A 20,519-nucleotide genomic window follows, 5' to 3' on the forward strand; every position below is an offset into this window, starting at 1 on the left:
TCTATATCTATGTAACATTGGCATTTGGAGGAGACATAATCCTGCTTAGTGAAGATGGAATTACAGGAATGCAAACATATTGATTCATGTTCCAAATGACACATTCCAACTTTTGGACAAGGATTGGCCCATTCAAGGACAAAATGTCACCTTAGTGTTACTTTACTCAACCATTGTGCAATAATTGTTCATCATATTTCAGCAGAAAGAAAATTTTCAATGATAATGAAAAAACATACAGGCAAAGAGGTAGAAGATAAAGATATTGAAAAAATGGTGAGGAAAAGATGACAATATACTTTATCAGCACTGGAAATAATTGATTGAAAGAAGCCTCAAATTTACTTCCTCATAAAAATAAATAGAATGAGAGGCTTCCAACAAATATATTGTAAATAAACACATTGAACCTTCTTGTCTGAAAGAGTCCACAGAGGAGATATTATTTATAACAAAAAATTTTTCCTATGCAGTGTTTTCCTAAGGGCAAGTTTAACATCTTTATTCCTCAAGCTGTATATTAAGGGGTTCATCATGGGGACCACAATTGTATAAAATACGGAAGAGATTTTTCCCTCATTCATAGATGTGGCAGAAGATGGTTGGAGATACATAAATGAATATGATTCAAAGAACAGAGAAACAGCCATTATGTGAGAACTGCAGGTGCTGAAGGCTTTATATCTGACCTCAGTGGAATTCATGTGAAGGATGCTGCAGAGAATGAAACCATAAGAGGAAAAGATGGTGAGACTGGGCATGAAGATGTTGATGCCCACCACAATGAAGACCACCAGCTCATTGACATAGGTACTTGTGCAGGAGAGCTGGAGCACAGGGAGGATGTCACAGAAATAATGGTTGATGGTGTTGGCATCACAGAAGGTCAGTCTCAGCATACATCCAGTGTGGGCCATAGCACCAGAAAATGCCATCAGGTATGAACCAAACATAAGATTGGCACATACTTTAGCTGACATAGCAATGTTATACAAGAGTGGATTACAGATGGCCACATAGTGATCATAGGCCATTGATGTCAGCACGTAGCACTCTGAAATGACAAAAAAACAGAAAAAGAAGAGCTGGGCCATGCATTCCTGGTAGGAGATAACATTCTTCTCTGATATGAAGTTGATCAGCATTTTGGATGTGAAAACAGAAGAATAAAAGAATAAAAGAGGTTTTATTCTTCTTTATTTCAAAAGAATTGAAAGACAAGTTAAAGAGGAAAAAGTACATGGGAGTGTGAAGGTGGGAATTCAGGAAAATTAAAGTTATCAAACCCAAGTTTCCCAACAAGGTAAATATATACATTGCTAGAAAAAGTAAGAACAGAGGGCATTGGAGATGTGGGTGTTCTGTTATTCCCACCAGAATAAATTCAGTCACAAAAGAGCCATTTCCAGAAGACATTCTCTTCTGGGGTATCTGTGGGATAAGGAAAAAAAGGGTTATATCAGAGGGCAACCAAGATATTCTCACAATATCCCTTCCCACAGGATGGTATGTATAAGTAGGACTGAATGAGACTAGCTCAACCTGAACAATAGAATCTGCCTTTACCACTGTCAGGATATTGAGTGACAGTGAGTTCTTATTATATTATTAAGCCAAATATAGCCAAGAGCACCACCAGATTAGCCTGTAAATGAAAACCAGTTCTGCCAGACTAAAGATGAATGATAGATAAACCAAGGAATAGGGGAGAAGGACCAGACAGAATCGTTCAATCTCATCTCAGCATCTCGTCCTTCACCTGAACCCATCCTCACCAGGAAAACTGGAGGTAGAGGCCCTAGCAATCTGGCTCTGGCTTCTCTTTCAGGTTAGAACCTGCCACAGCGTGAATCATAAGCAATGTCTCAGGATCCAAACTAAGGGACTAAAGCCCGGGAGAGGTTCAGTAGCTGCCCCAAATCACTGATTAAAAGCCATAAATCTATAAGAGTGAGAGTTACCTCCATGGAGAAGGAGAAAAAGGAAACTTGGCACCTCTTATGACTACTAACATTCTCTGCTTACCCCAAACAGATCTTTTTTTTGCCATTTTCACTTGAATGACAAGATCGTAAAAATGGGGAAGAAAGCAGCATCCCTTAATCCCTGGATTGGATCATAATATGGAAAACACTTTATTTACTGATTAGGTTTGTGTGGTTGCTTAGGGGAGTGTTCCTGTTTTGAGGAAATATACACTCGTGTATTTTGTGTTAAGGAGTAAATGTAGTAAAGCTATAACCATTGGGAATTTGAGCAGACCAGAGGTTCTCTGTTATTACAAGATTGTATATATAAAATCTCTACATTCAATAATTATTTCAAAATATTATTAATTACCATGTCATACCATGCCATTAAGGGAGAACATGATTAAATCCTATTATAGAGACTAAGCTACATAAATCCATGCCAATCAAAGTAGGAATACTGAGTTTGAATTTAATTAAGGAGGTAATGAATGAATAGTATATGAATAGTATATGAATGGCCACTTTGTATTCAGTGTTATGAATGATTTTGTGATGCTGTGGTAACAGCACTATGTATGGATTCAATTTTGCGCATGAGCTCCATCACCTGGGAAATCTGAAGACTGACTGTCCTTTAGCCAAGGCTGAATGCTACAGACAAAGGTACTTACTTGTTGTCTCTGGTTAAGATACTGAGGAAAGGCTTTCCCACATAGCTGACCTTCCTAAGGTTTCACTACAGTGTGCATTCTCTTATGTTTTCTAAGGTTAGAATAAGGGAGAAGACTTTCTAGCATAAATGACATTCATAAGATTTTCTCCAGTATGAATTCTCTCATGTGTTCTCAGGTTAGAACGTTGAATGAAGGTTTTCCCACATAAATGACATTCACACAGTTTCTCTCCAGTGTGAGTTCTCTCACGTACTCTAAGATAAGAACAAAAACTGATGGCTTTCCCACATAGAAGACATTCATAGGGTTTCTCTCCAGTGTGAGTGTTCTCATGCTGCCTAGGGTTAGAATAATGGGTGAAGACTTTACCACACAGATGACATTCATAATATTTCTCTTCTGTGTGAATTCTTTCATGTTCTTTAAGGGTAGAACCTCAAGTGAAGACTTTTCCACATAAATGACATTCATAAGGTTTCTCTCCGGTGTGAATTCTCTCATGTACTCTAAGATAAGAACCAAGAGTGAAGGCTTTCCCACATAGATGGCCTTCATATGGTTTCTTTCCAATGTGAATTCTCTCATGTTATCTAAGACTAGAATAATGAGTGAAGGCTTTACCACATAGATGACATTCACCGGGCTTCTCTCCAATGTGCATTCTCTCATGTTCTCTAAGGGCAGAACACAGTGAAGGCTTTCACACGTAAATGGAATTCATATAGTTTCTTTCCAATATGAGTTCTCTCATGCTTTGTCAGTTCAGAATATTTAGTAAATGCTTTCCCACATAGATGATATTCAAAGGGTTTCTCTCCAATATGAGTCCCGTTATAATATATATGGCCAGAATTTTGAACAAAGGTTTTCTCAATTACATGACATTCGTTACTTACTTCTAGTGTAAAAATGCTTTTGTTGGTTAAAAGATGATTGGTCTTTTGGGGCTTGTCCAAACAGATTTCTGAGATAGGGTTTCCTTACCCCTGTGAGTTAATACATGTTAAGTCACTATGGAGTGTAAGCACATTCTTCTGGCAATTCACTATATAGGATGCCATTCTTTTGAGTATGAGAATTCTGCTTAGGTAAGTGATTGTACTGAATTCTTAATGTATTCCACTCCCAGGTATCTATTTGGAAGGCCAGGGTTACAGCCATAATGCTTACAAATGATATGATGGCAGATATCTCTTTCCTACAGATATGATGCATGGATAACATCTCTTGATCTTTAAAACTACTTTCCTTGCTCATTGACAAGTTTCCTCCTTGTCCTGATGCACATGTCCCAAGAACTCACCTGAATTTTGGTTTTGGGACAATTCAATTCCTTCTTCCCACAGTTCCTTTCCTTGAACCAACTTTGAAGCTATATCTGATTTACAGACCTGATATCCCACTGAGAGAAGATGACTGGTATTCTCCAGCATCACATCTCTGAACAGCTTTCTCTGGAATGTATCCAGCATGGCTCACTCTTCCTGAGTGAATTCTATAACTACATCTTTCAAGTTCTCCAATGGCTGCATTGTTAACAGCTCATCTGACAACTGTCTTCTTCTGGGTTTACAATCACAACAAGACAAGCATGATGACACCGTCACCATATTCCAGTGCTCAATTTCTTTATCACACTAGAAAAAGTAGCGTTTTCTTGGAGGACTCTCCTTTATCACAGTTTACAGTGTCATCAGTCATAGATGTGGCCTAAGTACTCCCTGAGCTTTGGGTGCCTTCTCTTGGGAACCACTGGAAGAAATTGTTTTTCCTTCCTGTGGTTGGGGTGCCTGGTGGGGAGATACACCATAAGTTTTGATATATTATGTTTTCATTTTCATTCATCTTGAGATATTTACTGATGTCCTCTGCAATTTCTTCTTTGGCCCATTGTGCTGGTTTGAAAGGAAGCATGCGCCCTAAGAAAAGCCATGTTTTAATATAAATCCCATTTCATAAACTTAGAATAATCTCTATTCAATACTGCATGTTTGAAAGTGTAATGAGATCATCTCCCTGATTGATGAGATTTAGTTAAGAACTGGATTAGGGGATGACATGTCTCCACCCATTTGAGTGGGTCTTGATTAGTTTCTGAAGTCCTACAAAAGAGGAAACATTTTGGAGAATGAGAGACTCAGAGAGGGCAGAGAATGCTGCCGCACCACGAAGCAGAGAGTCCACCAGCCAGTGACCTTTGGAGATGAAGAAGGAAGATGCCTCCCGGGGAGCTTCATGAAATAGGAAGCCAGGAGAGAAAGCTAGCAGATGATGCCATATTTGCCATTTGCCCTTCCAGTTGGGAGAGAAGCCCTGACTGTGTTTGCCATGTGCCATCTCAATTGAGAGAGAAACCCTGAACTTCATCGGTCTTCTTGAACCAAGGTATCTTTCCCTAGATGCCTTTGATTGGACATTTCTTTAGACTTGTTTTAATTGGGACATTTTCTCGGCCTTAGAACTGTAAACTAGCAACTCACTAAACTCCCCTTTTTAAAAATCATTCCATTTCTGGTATATTGCATTCCAGCAGCTAGCAAACTAAAACACCCATTGATAATGTTTAAGAGTATGTTTTTTCAACCTTCATATATTTGTGAATTTTCCAGTTGTCTGCCTCTTCTTGGTTTCTAGCTTCATTCCATTATGGTCAGGGAAAATGTTTTGTATAATTTCAGTCTTTAAAAATATATCAAGAATGTTTTTTAACCCAATATGTGGCCTATCCTGGAGGACAATCTATGAGTACTTGAGAAGAATGTAGATCAGCTGTTCTGTAGCACAATGCTCTGTAGATGTCTGTTATGTCTAGCTTATTTTACATATTACTCAAGATTCAATTTCTCTGTTTTATTATGGGTCTTAGGTCTAGATGTCCCATCTATTGATGAGAGTGATGGATTAAAGTCTCCAACTATTATGTAGAGACATTTATTTCTCCCTTAAGTTTTGTCAGTGTTTCCTCTGGAATTTTGGAGCATCGTGGTTAGGTGCATAAATATTTATGATAGTTATTCCTTCTTGGTGGATTACCTCTTTTATTAATATATAGTAGTTAGTCAGAATTCTCTAGAGAAACGGAACCAACAGGAAAGATCTGTGAATACAAGATTTATAAAGGTATCTCATGTAACTGCGAGGATGAAGAGTTCAATATCCATTGGGCAGGCTGTGAAGTCAGAGGCTCCAATGAAGGGTCTGGATGAACTCCACAGGAGAGGCTTGCTGGCTGAAGCAAAGAGTCTTTCTTCTTCCTTAAAAGCCTTCAAGTGGTTGGAGGCATGGGAGACACACCTTAGTTGACTGCAGATGTAATCTTCTACAGATGCAATCAACTGACTAATGACATAATACACCAGCCTTCCAGTTTATTAACCAGCCACAAAATAGCTTTGCAGCAATGGTGAGGCCAGTGCTTGCCTCACTGGACAACTGCTCATAATAACTTTGCCAAGTTGACACCAGAACCTAACCATCACATATACTGTCCTTCTTTGTCTCTTCTAAAACCTTTTGACATTAATTTTATTTTGTCTGATATTCTAAGCAAAATAGCAGCATAAACTATTTTATTTTAGAGATAGAGAGCCCATTTTCTCCTAAAGTCTGTACATCTAAAAAAAGGAAAGCTTTTATGGTCAGTTATCTGAGAAATATGTTCAGAACAGAGTGAGATTGAATGTGACTCAGAATTTTTCTGAGGGTTATGCTTAAAAAAAAATAATAAAGGTGAGTTGTGGACATGAACTTGAGAATCTGTCAAAAGAAAGAATTACACCGAGAACTTCATGACTTTCACAGGGAAAGAGGATATTTGAAGGCATATTTAATTTCTACCATTTCACTGATCCTCTCTTCCTACTCAGGTCCCATTGTAATCTTGTCTTACTCTCCCCACACCTCTACTTTTGCCAGCTGCACCTGAGAAAATGTATTCCAGTCTTTCTGCTCCAATAATTCATAATAATCAGCTTTGCAAAACTGGTCTATCACCTGATCCGTGCCCTAAATTCTAGTAAATACAATTTTAATTCATTCAATATATATTAATTGAGGTAGGTGCAGGCATCCTCATGACACTGTGAAGACAGCAATGAACAAGAAATATGTAGTGTGAGCTTACATCTTAGCCAGATGAGACAAACACTAAAACAAAGTAACAAGAAAATGTGTGGTAGTAATACATGAAAAAATGAAAAGAAAACAGTAGGATATACTATGACAATGTGAGGTTTTTCAAATTGAATGATTGGGAAAGGGCTTTCTGAACATTTGCTATTTAAACTAGGATCTGAGTAGAAAGAAATGACTAGGCAAGTGAGGATCTTGGGGCAGAGTTTTATAAGAAATGAGGATGGTTGGTATAAAAGCTGGAAAGGTTTTGTGTCTGAGGAGCAGAAATTAGGTGTAGGGTTATATACCACCATGAATAGGGAAAGGGCATTGTCAACTGAGAGCAGAAAGATTGACAGCGCCAGAAGAAGTGGTATCTAAGATGAAATGAAATGCTGATCATGAATTTCATCTGAAAAGGCTTGACATCTATACATATCAATAGAAAGGTAGTGATCATGAGCTGCAATTTGCATAGTAAGCATAGAGTAGTGGAAGGGTTTCTGGTCTTGATGACAGACAATCTGGGTTTACATGGCTGGTTTTATGATCTGTCAGGTGCATGCATGCTGGTTTTACTCTATTAGGTAAAATGTTAACCCTTCTGAACCTCTGGTTTTATCATTAGGAAATAATAGGTTAGATTAGATACACTTCACTAGTATTAAAGATCTTTATTAGTTTTCTAGAATGTTCTGTGTTTTAATAATTTAGGGCTTAGTTAAAAAGCAAGATAAAGAATCCTAATGTTTGAAGATATACCCTAAGTACAAAGAAAGCTTCTATTTCTTTCTTCCCCATGTAGCCTGAGTGAAGAAAATTAACAGTTTTATAGAGGTTCTTCCAAGTCTTAATCAAAACAATGGTAAAAAGATTGGGCTTTAGAGTCCAAGAGACTAAGTTTGAGTCCGTTCCTGTTCTGCAGATATTAACTGCGAGTTTTGGGGTAAGTCACTTATCCTCTCTGATTCTCAATTTTCCTACTATGTACTATAAAAAATGAGAAAAAGAACCACAATCTTAGGAATTTAATTTCTCTAAAATAACTGTGCAATGCATTAGCTACTCATGTTTAAAACTGAGTTGTTAGGTGACAGAGTTTATCCTTTTCTTACAGTCTCCCCTTTACAATGTGGCCAGGAATCTCCACACATCTTTGTTCAACCAACTCCTTCACACTTCATTATTGAAGTAGGGATCCTCCCTCTCAGATATTATGGGATGGCTGAACACATGACATCCAAAACTGAACAGAAGAGATTGGCAGCAGTTTGTTGGCCACACATACTCACAACCCAGAGGAGGAGGACCCCACATGCAAGACCCCACAGGGCTTGCCCTAGGGATCAGAGTGAACCAACAGGGACTGTGGGTGTGGGCTTTGTGGTGAAAAGAAGATGAGGTGTCCCTTTGTTCCTGAAGGCATATGTGATTGACATGTTTAAATATTTTCCAGGCCTTCAGAGATGTGAAAGTCATTAGGTTGAGGACTGAGTGATGTACAGCTCTGACTGAGAGGGAAACCAGCCTGATGTAGACACTTTCCATAGTGAAGGTGTGTATCTGGTGAGAACAGAGGAACTCATGCTTAGTCCCTTAGGATCCTGTGAGCATATAAGATGTCAAGGCAGCACTTTAATCTTGCTTCTTAATTTCAGTCATGCGGGGGTGGGGGGGATAGTCTTTGGAGATGTATGAAGGCATGAAAATCAGAGTCATATCAGAGATATTCCCAGATGAGAGCCATACATGTATCTGGAAATTTGGATACATTCCCTAAGTTGTCTATGTTATTTTGTTGTTGTTGTTGCTTATAATTCTTATCTTTAGATATTCATTTATTGATTGATTCAATAAGTATTGTTGAACAACCATGTCATTTACTGTTCTAGGCTTTGGAGATACAACGGCATAGAAAGCAGATGTGGTTGCTCTTGTCACAGGGGAGTAAACAGGCATTACGCAACTTTGTCAGCATTGTGTTAACATACTTTTGCAACAAATGGCATGAAGGAGAAATTTGGACTTCCATGTATTTATGTCTGAGGGCCTCAAAGTTTTTGCTTCTAGGAACCTGGAGGCTGGAATGGAATTTACTGAAATTAAGGAAATTATATTCCAAAGATATATAGAAAATTTCCCGTGGTTAACGAGCTATTTTGAAGCTCTGTTGATGGCTTCTAAATCCCAAGATAGTGATTTTCTTCTGATTCCTTCCAGAGTGAAGAGCCAAAATACCTGAAAGTTAGTACATTATTTCAATTCTATCCTTTCCTCCTGTTTTCAACATCAGTTCATTTTTTATGTCTTTTGCTAGTTTTGGTCCCACTGTTTGGCAGCAGAAAAGCTGTGTTAAATGCAAAATCTACTTAAGTAATATATTTTTCTCAGAAGTGTCTATCTCTATAATTAGGACTCAGCCAATAACAGTTCCCCTTCTTAGTTTTCTTGATGATGTTTGATACTTTTTATGAAATCTAGACTCTTTCTGCTCTATTTCTCAGATGTACATTTTTAAAATAATAAGTGACAGTATGGAAATGAAATATACTAAATTATTTCTGTCTCAGAAGGGTTTTTGGTTTAGTAAGGAAGGCGTGATCATCATACATGCTATGGAAATATACACAACCAAACTGGCTCCTCTCACAACTTTTCTCATCTTGAAATTGCAACTCTGTACTTCCAGTAGCTAAAGCCAAAATCATCAGTCAGTTTTCATTACTCTCTTCTCTAGCAACCTGCATCATAACCATGGACAAATATTAATGACTTGATCCTCATAATATATCCAGAATCTCACCTCTGCTCATTGCCTCCACTGTTCCTGCCCTGGTCCAATCTACTCTCATCTCACACTTGGATTAACATAATCGCCTCCTAACTGATCTCTCTTCTTCTTGCCACATCCTGAACAATTTAAAACTGATAGAAAATTTGCAAGAATTTGCAAAGATCATCCAGATATTCTTATTTGAATTAAACAATTGTTAACATATGCCACATTTGCTGTAGATTTCTCTTTTTCCACATCACACAGCACACATGCATGCGCACACATGCACATACGCAATCACACATACCATGTACACATATGCTGTACCATTTGAGAGATGGTTACAGACATCATGCCACTTCCTCTTTAACTAATTCAGTTGCTGTCTCCAATGAATTGGAAAATTCCCCTGCAGAACCACAATACAACTATTATATATCATGTCTCCTTGCTCTACATTAATCTATAGCCATTCCTAGCTTTTTTTTCTATTTCCTTTTTTAATGCCACTGACATTTTTAAAGAATCATAGACAGTTATTTCACAGATTATACCTTAGTTTGGATTAAAATTATTGTTTCCTTATTATTGGATTCAGGTTACAATTTTATTCCCCAGATAACTACATAGAAACTACATAGAAAATCATATCAGGAAGCACATAATGGAAATTGCTCCATCATTGGTGGTGAACTTTATTTAGTAAAAATAGTTTCCAGTGAATTCCACCATTGAAAATATATCCCTCACCCTTTTTTATTAACTAATCTGTAACATAATACTGTGAGACTGTATGCCTATCTTATCCTTGTTGGCTGATAATTTTTTACACTGTGATTTTAGTTTTCACTGATGATTCTTACCTAAATCAATCATTATTATGTTCCTTGCAATATAGTGATGATCTAATGCTATTGTTTCTTTCTTCTGTAAAGAAAGCTTTCCCTTCTCTAATACTTTTTACTTTATCATTGTCATTATTTTGGGATCAAAATGGATCCAAGGATCTTTATAAGCCATTCCTAATTTTTTTTTTGCATGGACAGGCACTAGGAATTGAATGTGGGTCTCCAGCATGGACAGGTGAAAATTCTGCCACTGAGCCACCATCACAGCACCCCCTAACATTCATTTTGATTCTCAGATTTTTCTAAATTTGGCCAGTAAGAACCCCTTCAAGCTGGAATCACTGTCTTTTTGACATGATTCCGTAATTACTGATTACTGTTTTAGTCTTTGGAATAATAAAGTGTTCCAGGCTTTCCTTGAATTCATGTGACTGCCTTGAAATGGTATTCAGATCCAAATAACATTGTCTGATAGGTACTGTTTTGTTTTGTTTCTGTTGTTCACTTGGATTTCATTATTTTAGGTGCTTTCAATGGGCAGAGTACAAGTCATTCTTCTGTTCAAACCCTCTAGTGGTTTCCCATTTCACTCACAATGACAATCAAGGCCTGAAACTTTCCCTTACTACCTTGCAGTTTCTATGCCAACTCCTACAACCATCTCTTAGATGGCACCTCCTGTGTTCTTCCCTGTGTCCACCATTCTCAAAGTATATCTTCCAACTTGCTGTTCCATGACTGACTATACACAGGCCTGTTTCAGAGACTGAATTTACTGTCTCTGTACCTGAAATACTTTTCTTTCAGACATTCAATTAGCTTGATTCCTCTCCTTTAGGTTTCTACTCAAATATCAGCTTTTTTTAACCCCTCATATGAATATTTAATAGAGCAAGTCTCCTTCTATCATAGTACTCCAACCTCTACTACACTTTAGCTACCATATAGAACTTCTCACCATTGGCTGTATTACGTGTTTCCTTATTCATTTGTTCGTTATTTGCTTCTCATAAGGGTGAGGATTTTTCTCTGTTTATGTTCATTACTGTATTCACAATATCTGGCATATAGTTGCTCAGTAAATATTTTTGTCTGTTTAGTTGAATGATTGTATGAATCAATGAATTATAATGAAGTACTAAGAATTAGGGATTATTCTGAATAGTTGGAAAATGGACAGCAAACAATTACAGAACTTATCCTAGAGGAAGTGAGCTTTAGATCTAACGTAGAGGAGTCACAGTATGCAACACGTTAAAAAGAAAAGAGGTTAAATGAAACTACAATGAGAATTAAAATGACTTTATTTCTTTCTCCACCTTCCAGACCAATTTTAACCCATTTTAGACCTTCACAAGACAAATCTAATCTTCAAAAATAATAGCAGGAGCTGAAAGTTTCATGATAATACACTTTTACTAGGAATTATATTCCTTTAAAGTTGTATTAAGAAATGTCGATTCCAGAACCTTATTAAGAGGCAAATATTACTGAGAATTTTCACAGTCAGCTATTATTAGACATTAAGACCTTAAAATAGATTTGGCCATGAGATTTTATTAGCAAGAGCAATTAGCAGAATAAGGACTTTGAGGTAAAAACATGTGTGTGTGTGTGTGTGTGTGTGCGTGTGTACACACACATATATATGTACTTGAAGAGTAGAGAACAGCACAGATAGACTGCTTCCTTTGTGGCTAGGAGGGTAGGGTGACAGAAAAGGCATTGATTTTTGACTAAAAAAGGAAGTGAAGGCCATCAGAAATAAACCACTCATACAGTTTACTTTATTTTAGTACAGCCCTTGACTTGAACCTAGTCACACTTACAAAAAGCAGAGATTAAAAAAAAGAAAACATGACAGAAGCTTTGAGGCTGCGGTTGTCTACACAGATGTGGAGAGTATCCCACCCTTCAGAGCCTTCTTAAAGGCTTCTTTGACATCCTTGTTTCTAAGACTGTAGATAAGGGGGTTAAGCATGGGAATCACTGATGTATAGAACACAGAGGCCACCTTCTCCTGGATGGTGCCACTGGTAGATGATGGTTTAAAGTACATAAAGATGATGGAACCATAAAATACCCCAACAGCAGCAAGATGGGAGCTGCAGGTATTGAAGGCTTTAGATCTATCTGCAGCTGAGTGGATGCACAGAATCCTGGAAAGAATGAAGGCATAAGAGATGAAGATGGACAGAGCACATGCAAATACATTGACGCCCACCAAGATCATCACCAAAAGCTCCTTAGTATAGTCCCTTGAACAGGAGACACTCAGAAGAGGAAGGATATCACAGAAGTAATGGTGTATGACATTAGTTCCACAGAAGGAGCGACTAGATATGTAGCTGGTGTGAACCAAACCCCCTATAGCCCCCACTGTATACACACTGGAGACCAGCATAAAACAGACTCTATGGGACATGGTGGCATTGTAGAGCAAAGGGTTACAGATGGCAACATAGCGATCATATGCCATAACTGTGAGCATGTAGGAATCATCAATACCAAAGAAGCAGAAGAAAAAAGCTGGAACATGCACTCAGGAAAAAAGGTGAAATTCTTCTCTGTCACGAAGTTTACTAACATTTTGGGGAGTATGACAGAGGAGTAGCATAGATCTATGAAGGACAAGTTACTGAGGAAATAGTACATGGGGGTATGAAGCTGAGAACTGGTCCTGATTAAAAAGACCAAGCCCAAGTTTCCCACCACGGAAGCGATGTAGATCAGTAGGAACAGGAGGAAGAGGGGGAGCTGGAGCAGCGGCTGCTCTGTCAGCCCTTCAAGTACAAACATAGCTACTGAAGAATGATTTCTATTATCCATTCTTCTCCCAGTTGTGATAGGTTGAGTGGTTTGAGGAAGAGAGTCTCATTAGACAAACATTGTCATCTGACAACCTTTTGTGAACCAAAATCTGGTAAATGGCATAATTTCCAACTTAGGCAGAATTTCAGGAGTCTGAAACAAGAGAATAAAACATACTTTTAATTGAAGCCATTATCCAAAGAGTAATGTTTCATTTGGCTTCAGTTTTTATTATTTCTTGTGGTATTTAAAAGTGATAACCATTTTGTCTCCATAAATTGAGTTTTAGCTTCTGCTATAAATGAAAGAAATAATTCTTCAGTCATTCAGTCACCTTTATAGAAACTCTATATGGAGCAGTTATACCATTTTGTTGGTTTTCTATCTGCAACATGTTTTCTCTTGTTATCTTAGAAATTGACTTCGCCCTTAATGATGACCCGTGACTTTTCTATTTAGGCTTGGCATTTTGCATTTGCTCACTCAGTCCCCAACTCCAAATCACAGAGAGCTTTGGTTTCCTTCAAAGATTTTGATATCCCTCTGAGATACTGGTTTTAAATTTGTGTTTCCTTACTTACACCCTTATTATCATAGAGATATGAGAGGAATGAAACATGCCGAATGTCATAAGGTGAAGTAATCGTAGAAAGTAAGCTATTTTCATGTGTTGAAAGAAACTGAGGATTATAGCACATGCTGCTTGCGTGACTGAGCATCCATCATGGGCAAAGCATGATGTAATGATGTTATATATATGTTGTCATTTATTATTATTAAAAGCCTCATGAAAAGATACCACTAATGTCTCCATTTTGCAAATGGACTGATTGACACAGAAAGACAGAGAGAAAGGAGATTAAGTAAATGCTCTAAATTATAAAGCTTTTGTTTTACAAATGAGCTTACGTGAATTTTCCAAGGTCACACAGCCACTAAGTATTAAAACCATTGTCTGTTCATTAAAAACTTCATGTGCCCTGTAAACCACTCTTTTTTTTTCCAATGATATTATGGTATCTTCTGTGCAATTTAAGTTATTATGTTGCTCTTATTAATGTTAAATCACTTCACTTAACATTTTCTCCATAATTTTATTGAGGACACTAAAATTGTAAAATGTAAAACTGAATAAATATTAACAAGTTTTTTCCTTGTATTTTAGTACAATCTTATTGTCCTTTCAATCAACCTTAACACAGAAAAATAGGAAGGATAGATGTGCATGTGCATACTTACACTTACGAAGTTATCATGTGTAAAAGTGATTCCCTATGCCCAATTCCTAAAATGCAAGCTTGCTAGATAAAACTATAGCAATAACACAAAAAAATTGATTATGCAAGCTCTTCCTTTTAATTCTCCAATTTAGGAATATTATGTGAATGAAAACATTGCCTCTTTCAAGACAATAAGAAAAAGATTATTAAAATATACCTCAAGTGGCCAAGGCTTGCATGTAACAAGACTAAGGATACAATGACTAGATGGAGGCCAATGAAACATTGCAGGAAATGGGTAGAGGAACTATGAAATATCATATATTGTATATAGGTTTCTTGGATATTATGTGAACAGACTTACTCCCTACCATTTCTAAAGCATTCCTCTGGTCAAATCAGATTTATCAGTGTATCTCAGACTCCCGAACATCCTCTTTAATTTTACTCATATTCTTAACCTAACTGCCATTCTATTACTGGGTAAAAACCCACCTTTTCTCAAAGCCATTTATGAGTCTAATCCTCCCTCAAATTTAAATTCCATGTAATTTATATTTCTTTGGCTTCTTCCCTCCCATCAAAGATACTTTGAAGCTCTGTTAGAGCATATAGCTTGTAATTTCTTATCTTATAGTTCTGTTTTAGTCTTTGTGAGTGGTAAAGACTGAGGATTTGAAGTCAAATGGAATCTTATTTATTTTCAGGCATGGCCACCTTCTGGCTGTATGACTCTGGATTGGTTACTTTTCCTGTATAAACCAGCTTCCTAGTACATAAAACAGAGGTAATGATTCCTATCTGTAATTCTCACCACAGTTCATTCATTTATTCTCTTACCAGCTATCTAGTCTCACTGGTTTGAGAGTCTTCTGTGTGCCAATGATACAATACTGAATGAGACAAATTCTTGTTCTCGTAAAGTCTATATTCTGATGGGGGAAGCTCTTAATCACACAGACAAATAGATATGGGATTTAGTGTCAAACGGGGGAAATACTGTGAAGTAAATTAATTTGTACAAGACAAGAAGTTGGTAATTTGGGAGAGTACTCAAGGCTGACTCTCTAAAGAGGAGACAGTTGAGGTGAGTCCTAAATCACGTAAGAGGAACTCCAACAGTGTTCTGGTAATAGAGACCATCAAATGCAAAGGCTCAAAGACAGGCTATGCTTAACCTGTCTGAGAAACAGCCAGAAGACCAGTGTGGATGGAGCAGAGACCAAGGAAGAAAATGATAGGAGGGAGGGTTATCAGTTGAGCTTGATATCAGGTACAGACCTTGGTAACAACTATGAATTTTATCCTAATTGTGATGGGACTTTATTGAAGAGTTTGAAGTTGGTAAAATATTGTATGTTCTTGTGTCTTTGAAAGGATCGCTCAGGGTTGGAGATGGATTCATGTCTAGATTTTCCTTGACAGATGTAAATAATTAGTACCACACATAGTGACAAAATGTAATTCAGTGCTATGTTCCCAGGTTGATAAACTTCAGAAAAAAATATTAAACACATTCTGTGTGGAATATGACTTTAACAACAGATCATTATTTCCTTGACAAAGTGTTAAGATCGCTTAATATGGTAGCAGCTGTGGGTGATGGTGTTTCCAGAAGTGTGACTATTACTAAAGAAGTTTATTTAATATATTTAATAATATATTAAAGAAGTCTTTTTGAGGATCAGGATGTTCAAACCTCAAAAAATAAACATTAGTTGGTTTGGGTTGGAAGCAGCTGATTTAATGGAAATGCTGACTAGGTTTCTCATCCCAGAACCGCAACCAGGACAGAAGGGCAAACCCAAAAGCCAGTTTGTTGAAATATAGGTTTTAGGGTTGGTCCCTTTCTTTTATTTTTAAGGGTAGGTTTGGGGACTTTTCTGAATCCACTTTTGGAAATGCATGAAGTAAAGAAAGATAGCATTTAAAATCTTCAATATACCTTTGTGGAGTTTATGAAGTAGAATAAGATTCAAGAGCATGAGTTTGCTCATAGACTGATCCCTTACTCAATCAGAGCTGCTATACAAATAGGTTAGTTTCAGTGTCCTTTTAGTAAAAGAGACATTTATCTCTCTATAGCATTGTAATGCTATACTATTTAAGTCATGAGAATTGTTTAAACCTCAAAGTTCACTAGAAAGGAAAGACTATTAATTTGAATGGGCTTTACATGGAGAAGAAAGGCAAGAGTGTGAGGCAAAGAATATATCTATGGAACCAGTGGAAGGAGAAAGGGGCCCCACGCATTGCACACTCTGTGCCCACATAACATGAAATGGATACTGTCTGCCTGTTCATTCCTGTCTACAGGGCATAAACAGTAGGTCCATCAGTGACCATCTTTCAAAATTCAGTTTCAACTGCAACGTCTTATCAAAGACAACTGGAATTTTGTGACTTACTTGAATATTTTCATCAGAGAAAGTGCAGCAGTTTCTATATAATTGTATATCTTCGGCCTCACATAGTGCACACACACAGAATTACAAGAGAATTTTATCATCAAACAGTAACAGCCCTGCATTTTCCAATCCTGGTGGAATGCTGGAGATGATTCTGCTTAGGAATTCAGGGAACATTGATGAAGAATAGCAATCAAAGACCAACCAAGCAAAGTAAAAAAAGTAATCTTACTGACCTTCAGACCTCTAGTATTGAGAGGAAAAATTTTATTTACATCCATTTGAACCTGAATGAGATGATTATGAGCAAATGTTCCCCTTAGGGCTCTTCATCCCAGTAGTTTGAAACTATAGGGAAGGAACAATTACAGAGTACATATTTATTGGCAGTAGCTGCATTCATGTTGATCCCTGGGGTATTTAAAACAAACGTCACACATTTTCCCCTGATTGGTAGGGAGGTTAATAATGATTCCATAGCAAACAGCAAACTTTTGGCACCCTGTGAAAGGTCAAATTGTTTTATCAAAATAATGAAATAGTATAAAATATTTCTTTAGCATTTTCATTGTCTGTACATATAGGCCAAACCCATTTTACACCTCCGCATCCAGGAAACTTAAAAATGTATTTTTTAACACATCTGGAAGTTTTAGAGCATTATGCATGGAGAAGGAGAAGAAGGACATGCTTCCTTTCTTTGAGTCAAAAGTGTAACCTGGGTTCCAGGGCACCTTCTTTACCATATGTCTATGGGAAGCACAAGTCCATTCAATTTTCCAATTTGGTCCCAATTTCTTACTTAAAACCATTGTTATTTATCTGCTGATATCTTTATCAAGTTGTAACAGCTTTGCTGAAGTATAATTGGCTTATAATATGTAGCATATTTTAAAAATTTACAACTAGGTGCTTGACATATGTATTCACTCATGAAACCTTCACCAATATCAAGAAAATTACCATGTACACTCTCCTCCAAATTTTTTCATGCTCCTCTCAGCCTTTTCCCACCCATTGCAAGACAACCATGGATATGCTTTTTGACACTGTGGATTATTTTGCAGTTTCTAGAATGGTATCTTTATAGATCTATGTACTACATACTCTTTTAGTCTAATTTCTTTTACTCAGCCTCTCTATTTTGAGACTCACTCATGGTTTTGTGTGTATTGATAGTTTCGTTTTACTCATGAGTAGTAATCCAGTGTTTGGATATGTCACAATTATTTATCCTCACCTATTCAAGGACATTTAAGTTGTTTCTTGGTTTGGTAGTTATTAATTATAAACAGAAGACGTTGTATGGAAAATGTTTTCATTTTTCTTGGGGTTGTATTGTAGGTATAAAGTTAATTGTTTGAGACACTGCCAAACTATTTTCCAAAGTGGTTGAATCATTTTGCATTTCCTTCTACAGTGCATGAGAGTTTCAGTTCCTCTACATTTCACACGGGATGTTATTTCTGATGCTGAGTTGGGTGGGGTAGAAAGTAGGGGGCGGTAGTCAGGGTGGAGGGAGAAGGAGGTGGCAGCCAATTGCTTATAAATGGTGCCTAACCAGGATCCAAAGCCTAAATTCCAGGAGGGTTCTGTGCTTTCATGAGCCCTTGCTTTATGAAGCAAAGTGTGTAAAGATTTCCATAAAGGATAAACATATTAAATAATTTATACATTACAGTGGTTGGAATAAAAACTGGATGAATGAGTTCTAGAAAGCAGAGTACTCAAATCTGTAGAAACAGGGAGAACTTCAAACACGCTAATCAGGAGCAGCATACAGAGGGGAAGATGAGAGGGGCTGTCCCAGCAAAGAAGACATCTGGTCTGCTGCAGGAAAATGTTGACATGAAAACAACAACAAAAAGACAAATAGAACCCTCAGAAGAAAAGGGCCCACTGTTGAAAATGAGGAAACATTCATGAACAGAGTTGAAGTTAAAGATTCCTTAAAAACTAAGACCATGGCTTTTTGATGCCTGGAATTTAATCACCAGGCATAAACAGCTGTTTTATATTCCTGCCAAGAAGAATGTGGATTCCATTCTAGAGGAATATGCAAAATAAGAAATCTCAAGGAAACACAGATAATAAGGAATATGCTGTTAATGAAGTTGTGGCAGGGATAAAAGAATTCTTCAGTGTAATGCTGGGCACTCAGCGATTCTACAAATTTGAGAGTCCATCATATGCTGAAATCTTTGCAGATCACCTGATGCACCTATGTACCAGGTGTGTGAAGTGCCACACCTACTGAGATTATTTGTACGAATTGAGCAATGTTGGCCTATTCCCCTCTGGATGAGAAGAGCCTTGCTTTATTTAATGCTGAACTGTCTTCATGATTTCCTAAAGCATCTGGCAAAGAATTCCATGACTTTGTTTAGTGCCAGTGATTATGAAGGGGCTCCTCCTGAGTATTATCAGAAAGCTGTGTGAGACTGCCGACACTCACTTATGTTTGAGTCTCTGTTAATGCATTGTGGCTCCTAGTCCTCTTGTACAAATGATGAAACTTTGAAAATGTTAGTGTATACCAGAATTGATGTATGTTTATTTTTGGTTTAATTTTAAACAGAAAATAAAAGAGGTTATGCTCCTTTTTTTCTTTTCTTTTCTTTTTTTTTTTTCATTTAAAAATTTCTACCAATGTATTCAGTGATGGACAACAGAGAGACATGCTGTGAGGTGTTTTATGGCTTAATTGACAAAGTTGCTTTTGAATGATGGCCATTCTATTCCTTTGACTATATGCACTTTTATGATATGTGTTAATGCCATATGACAAAATGCTCTGATTGGTGCCAAAGGTTCAATGCCATGTATATAACTGAACACAGTCACCCATTTGTGCTCTTTTAATTTTATTTTTTAATGGTGTTTAAAGTAAAGAGATCATCCTTTGGAAGTTATCCATGTTGTTCCTTAAGCATTTTATCTTTGCTCAGATTGTTGAAAAATGATGGCTCTCTCATGATTTTTGTATTTGTGTCTAATGGACCTTTTAACATGATAGACATAATGCATTGTTTAGCTAGAATTTTATGGAAAAGTCAGTGTTTTAGGAATTTTTTTTCAATTTTCAATAAATTTTTTCTTTAAATTTCAAAACGCAAAAAAAATTAGTTTCTTTTTTGTTTCCTTAATATTGAATTTTGAGAAAACTTTTATTATATATTCATGGTATCATTCCTATATCAAATATTGTGTTTCAAATATTGTTTTGTAGACTGTAATTGGTGTTTTAATTCCATTAACATTGTCTTTCAAAGAGTAGAAAATTTGGTGAAATCTAATCAATCATTATTTTATTTTTGTGGATTATGCTTTCAGTGTTATATCTAAAAATTTTTGCCTAATGCAATGCCACAAAGACTTTTTCCTACAATGCCTCATGAAAATTTTATAGTTTTAGATCTACATTTAGGCATATAATCAATTTAAGTTATTTTTATATGGTGCAATATATGTATTATAGTTACCTTTTCCATAGGAATGTCCATTCTTTCCAGCGATTTTGCCAAGATCAACTGACCACCTATGTGAATGTCTACTTTTGGACTCTTTATTCTGTTCCACCGATCACTTTTGTCTGTATTGTGTCTATACCACACTGTATTGATAATCATGGTATCTGATAAGTTTTAAAGTGTGGAGTGTAAATTCTTCACCATTGTTCTTCTTTTCAGTGTAGCA

The 20,519-nt window shown here is 36.8% G+C and overlaps 2 protein-coding genes and 1 pseudogene across 2 annotated transcripts; 1 reads left to right on the forward strand and 2 right to left on the reverse strand.

The window, feature by feature from the left end:
* Positions 1-446: 446 nt before the first annotated feature.
* LOC143645017 (olfactory receptor 8B3-like) lies at positions 447-3,316 on the reverse strand. Its single transcript, XM_077114680.1, has 3 exons — positions 3,269-3,316; positions 1,203-1,431; positions 447-1,171 (listed from the first exon to the last, which is right to left on the reverse strand). Exons 1-3 carry the CDS (start codon positions 3,314-3,316, stop codon positions 447-449), a joined length of 1,002 nt encoding a protein of 333 aa, XP_076970795.1.
* Positions 3,317-12,269: 8,953 nt separating this feature from the next.
* LOC143645018 (olfactory receptor 8D2-like) lies at positions 12,270-13,213 on the reverse strand. The gene is given in 2 exon segments (XM_077114681.1): positions 12,270-12,910; positions 12,913-13,213. Coding segments are annotated over 2 exon segments (942 nt in total).
* A 1,469-nt stretch (positions 13,214-14,682) lies between these two features.
* Positions 14,683-19,262, forward strand: LOC143645019 (mortality factor 4-like protein 1 pseudogene; annotated as a pseudogene).
* The last annotated feature ends 1,257 nt before the right edge of the window (positions 19,263-20,519 follow it).

This window comes from Tamandua tetradactyla, chromosome 8 (assembly GCF_023851605.1).
Source record: "Tamandua tetradactyla isolate mTamTet1 chromosome 8, mTamTet1.pri, whole genome shotgun sequence".
NCBI lineage: Eukaryota > Metazoa > Chordata > Mammalia > Pilosa > Myrmecophagidae > Tamandua > Tamandua tetradactyla.

Bases quoted from the DNA above. Each gene is read 5' to 3' on its own strand.
- LOC143645017 (XM_077114680.1), bottom strand. From the start codon at position 3,316: ATGAGAGAATGCACATTGGAGAGAAGCCCGGTGAATGTCATCTATGTG. The intron at 1,432-3,268 runs GTAAAGCCTTCA...CTTATCCCACAG, and splicing joins CGGTGAATGTCATCTATGTG to ATACCCCAGAAGAGAATGTC. The intron at 1,172-1,202 runs AAATAAAGAAGA...CTCTTTTATTCT, and splicing joins CTTGTCTTTCAATTCTTTTG to TTTATTCTTCTGTTTTCACA.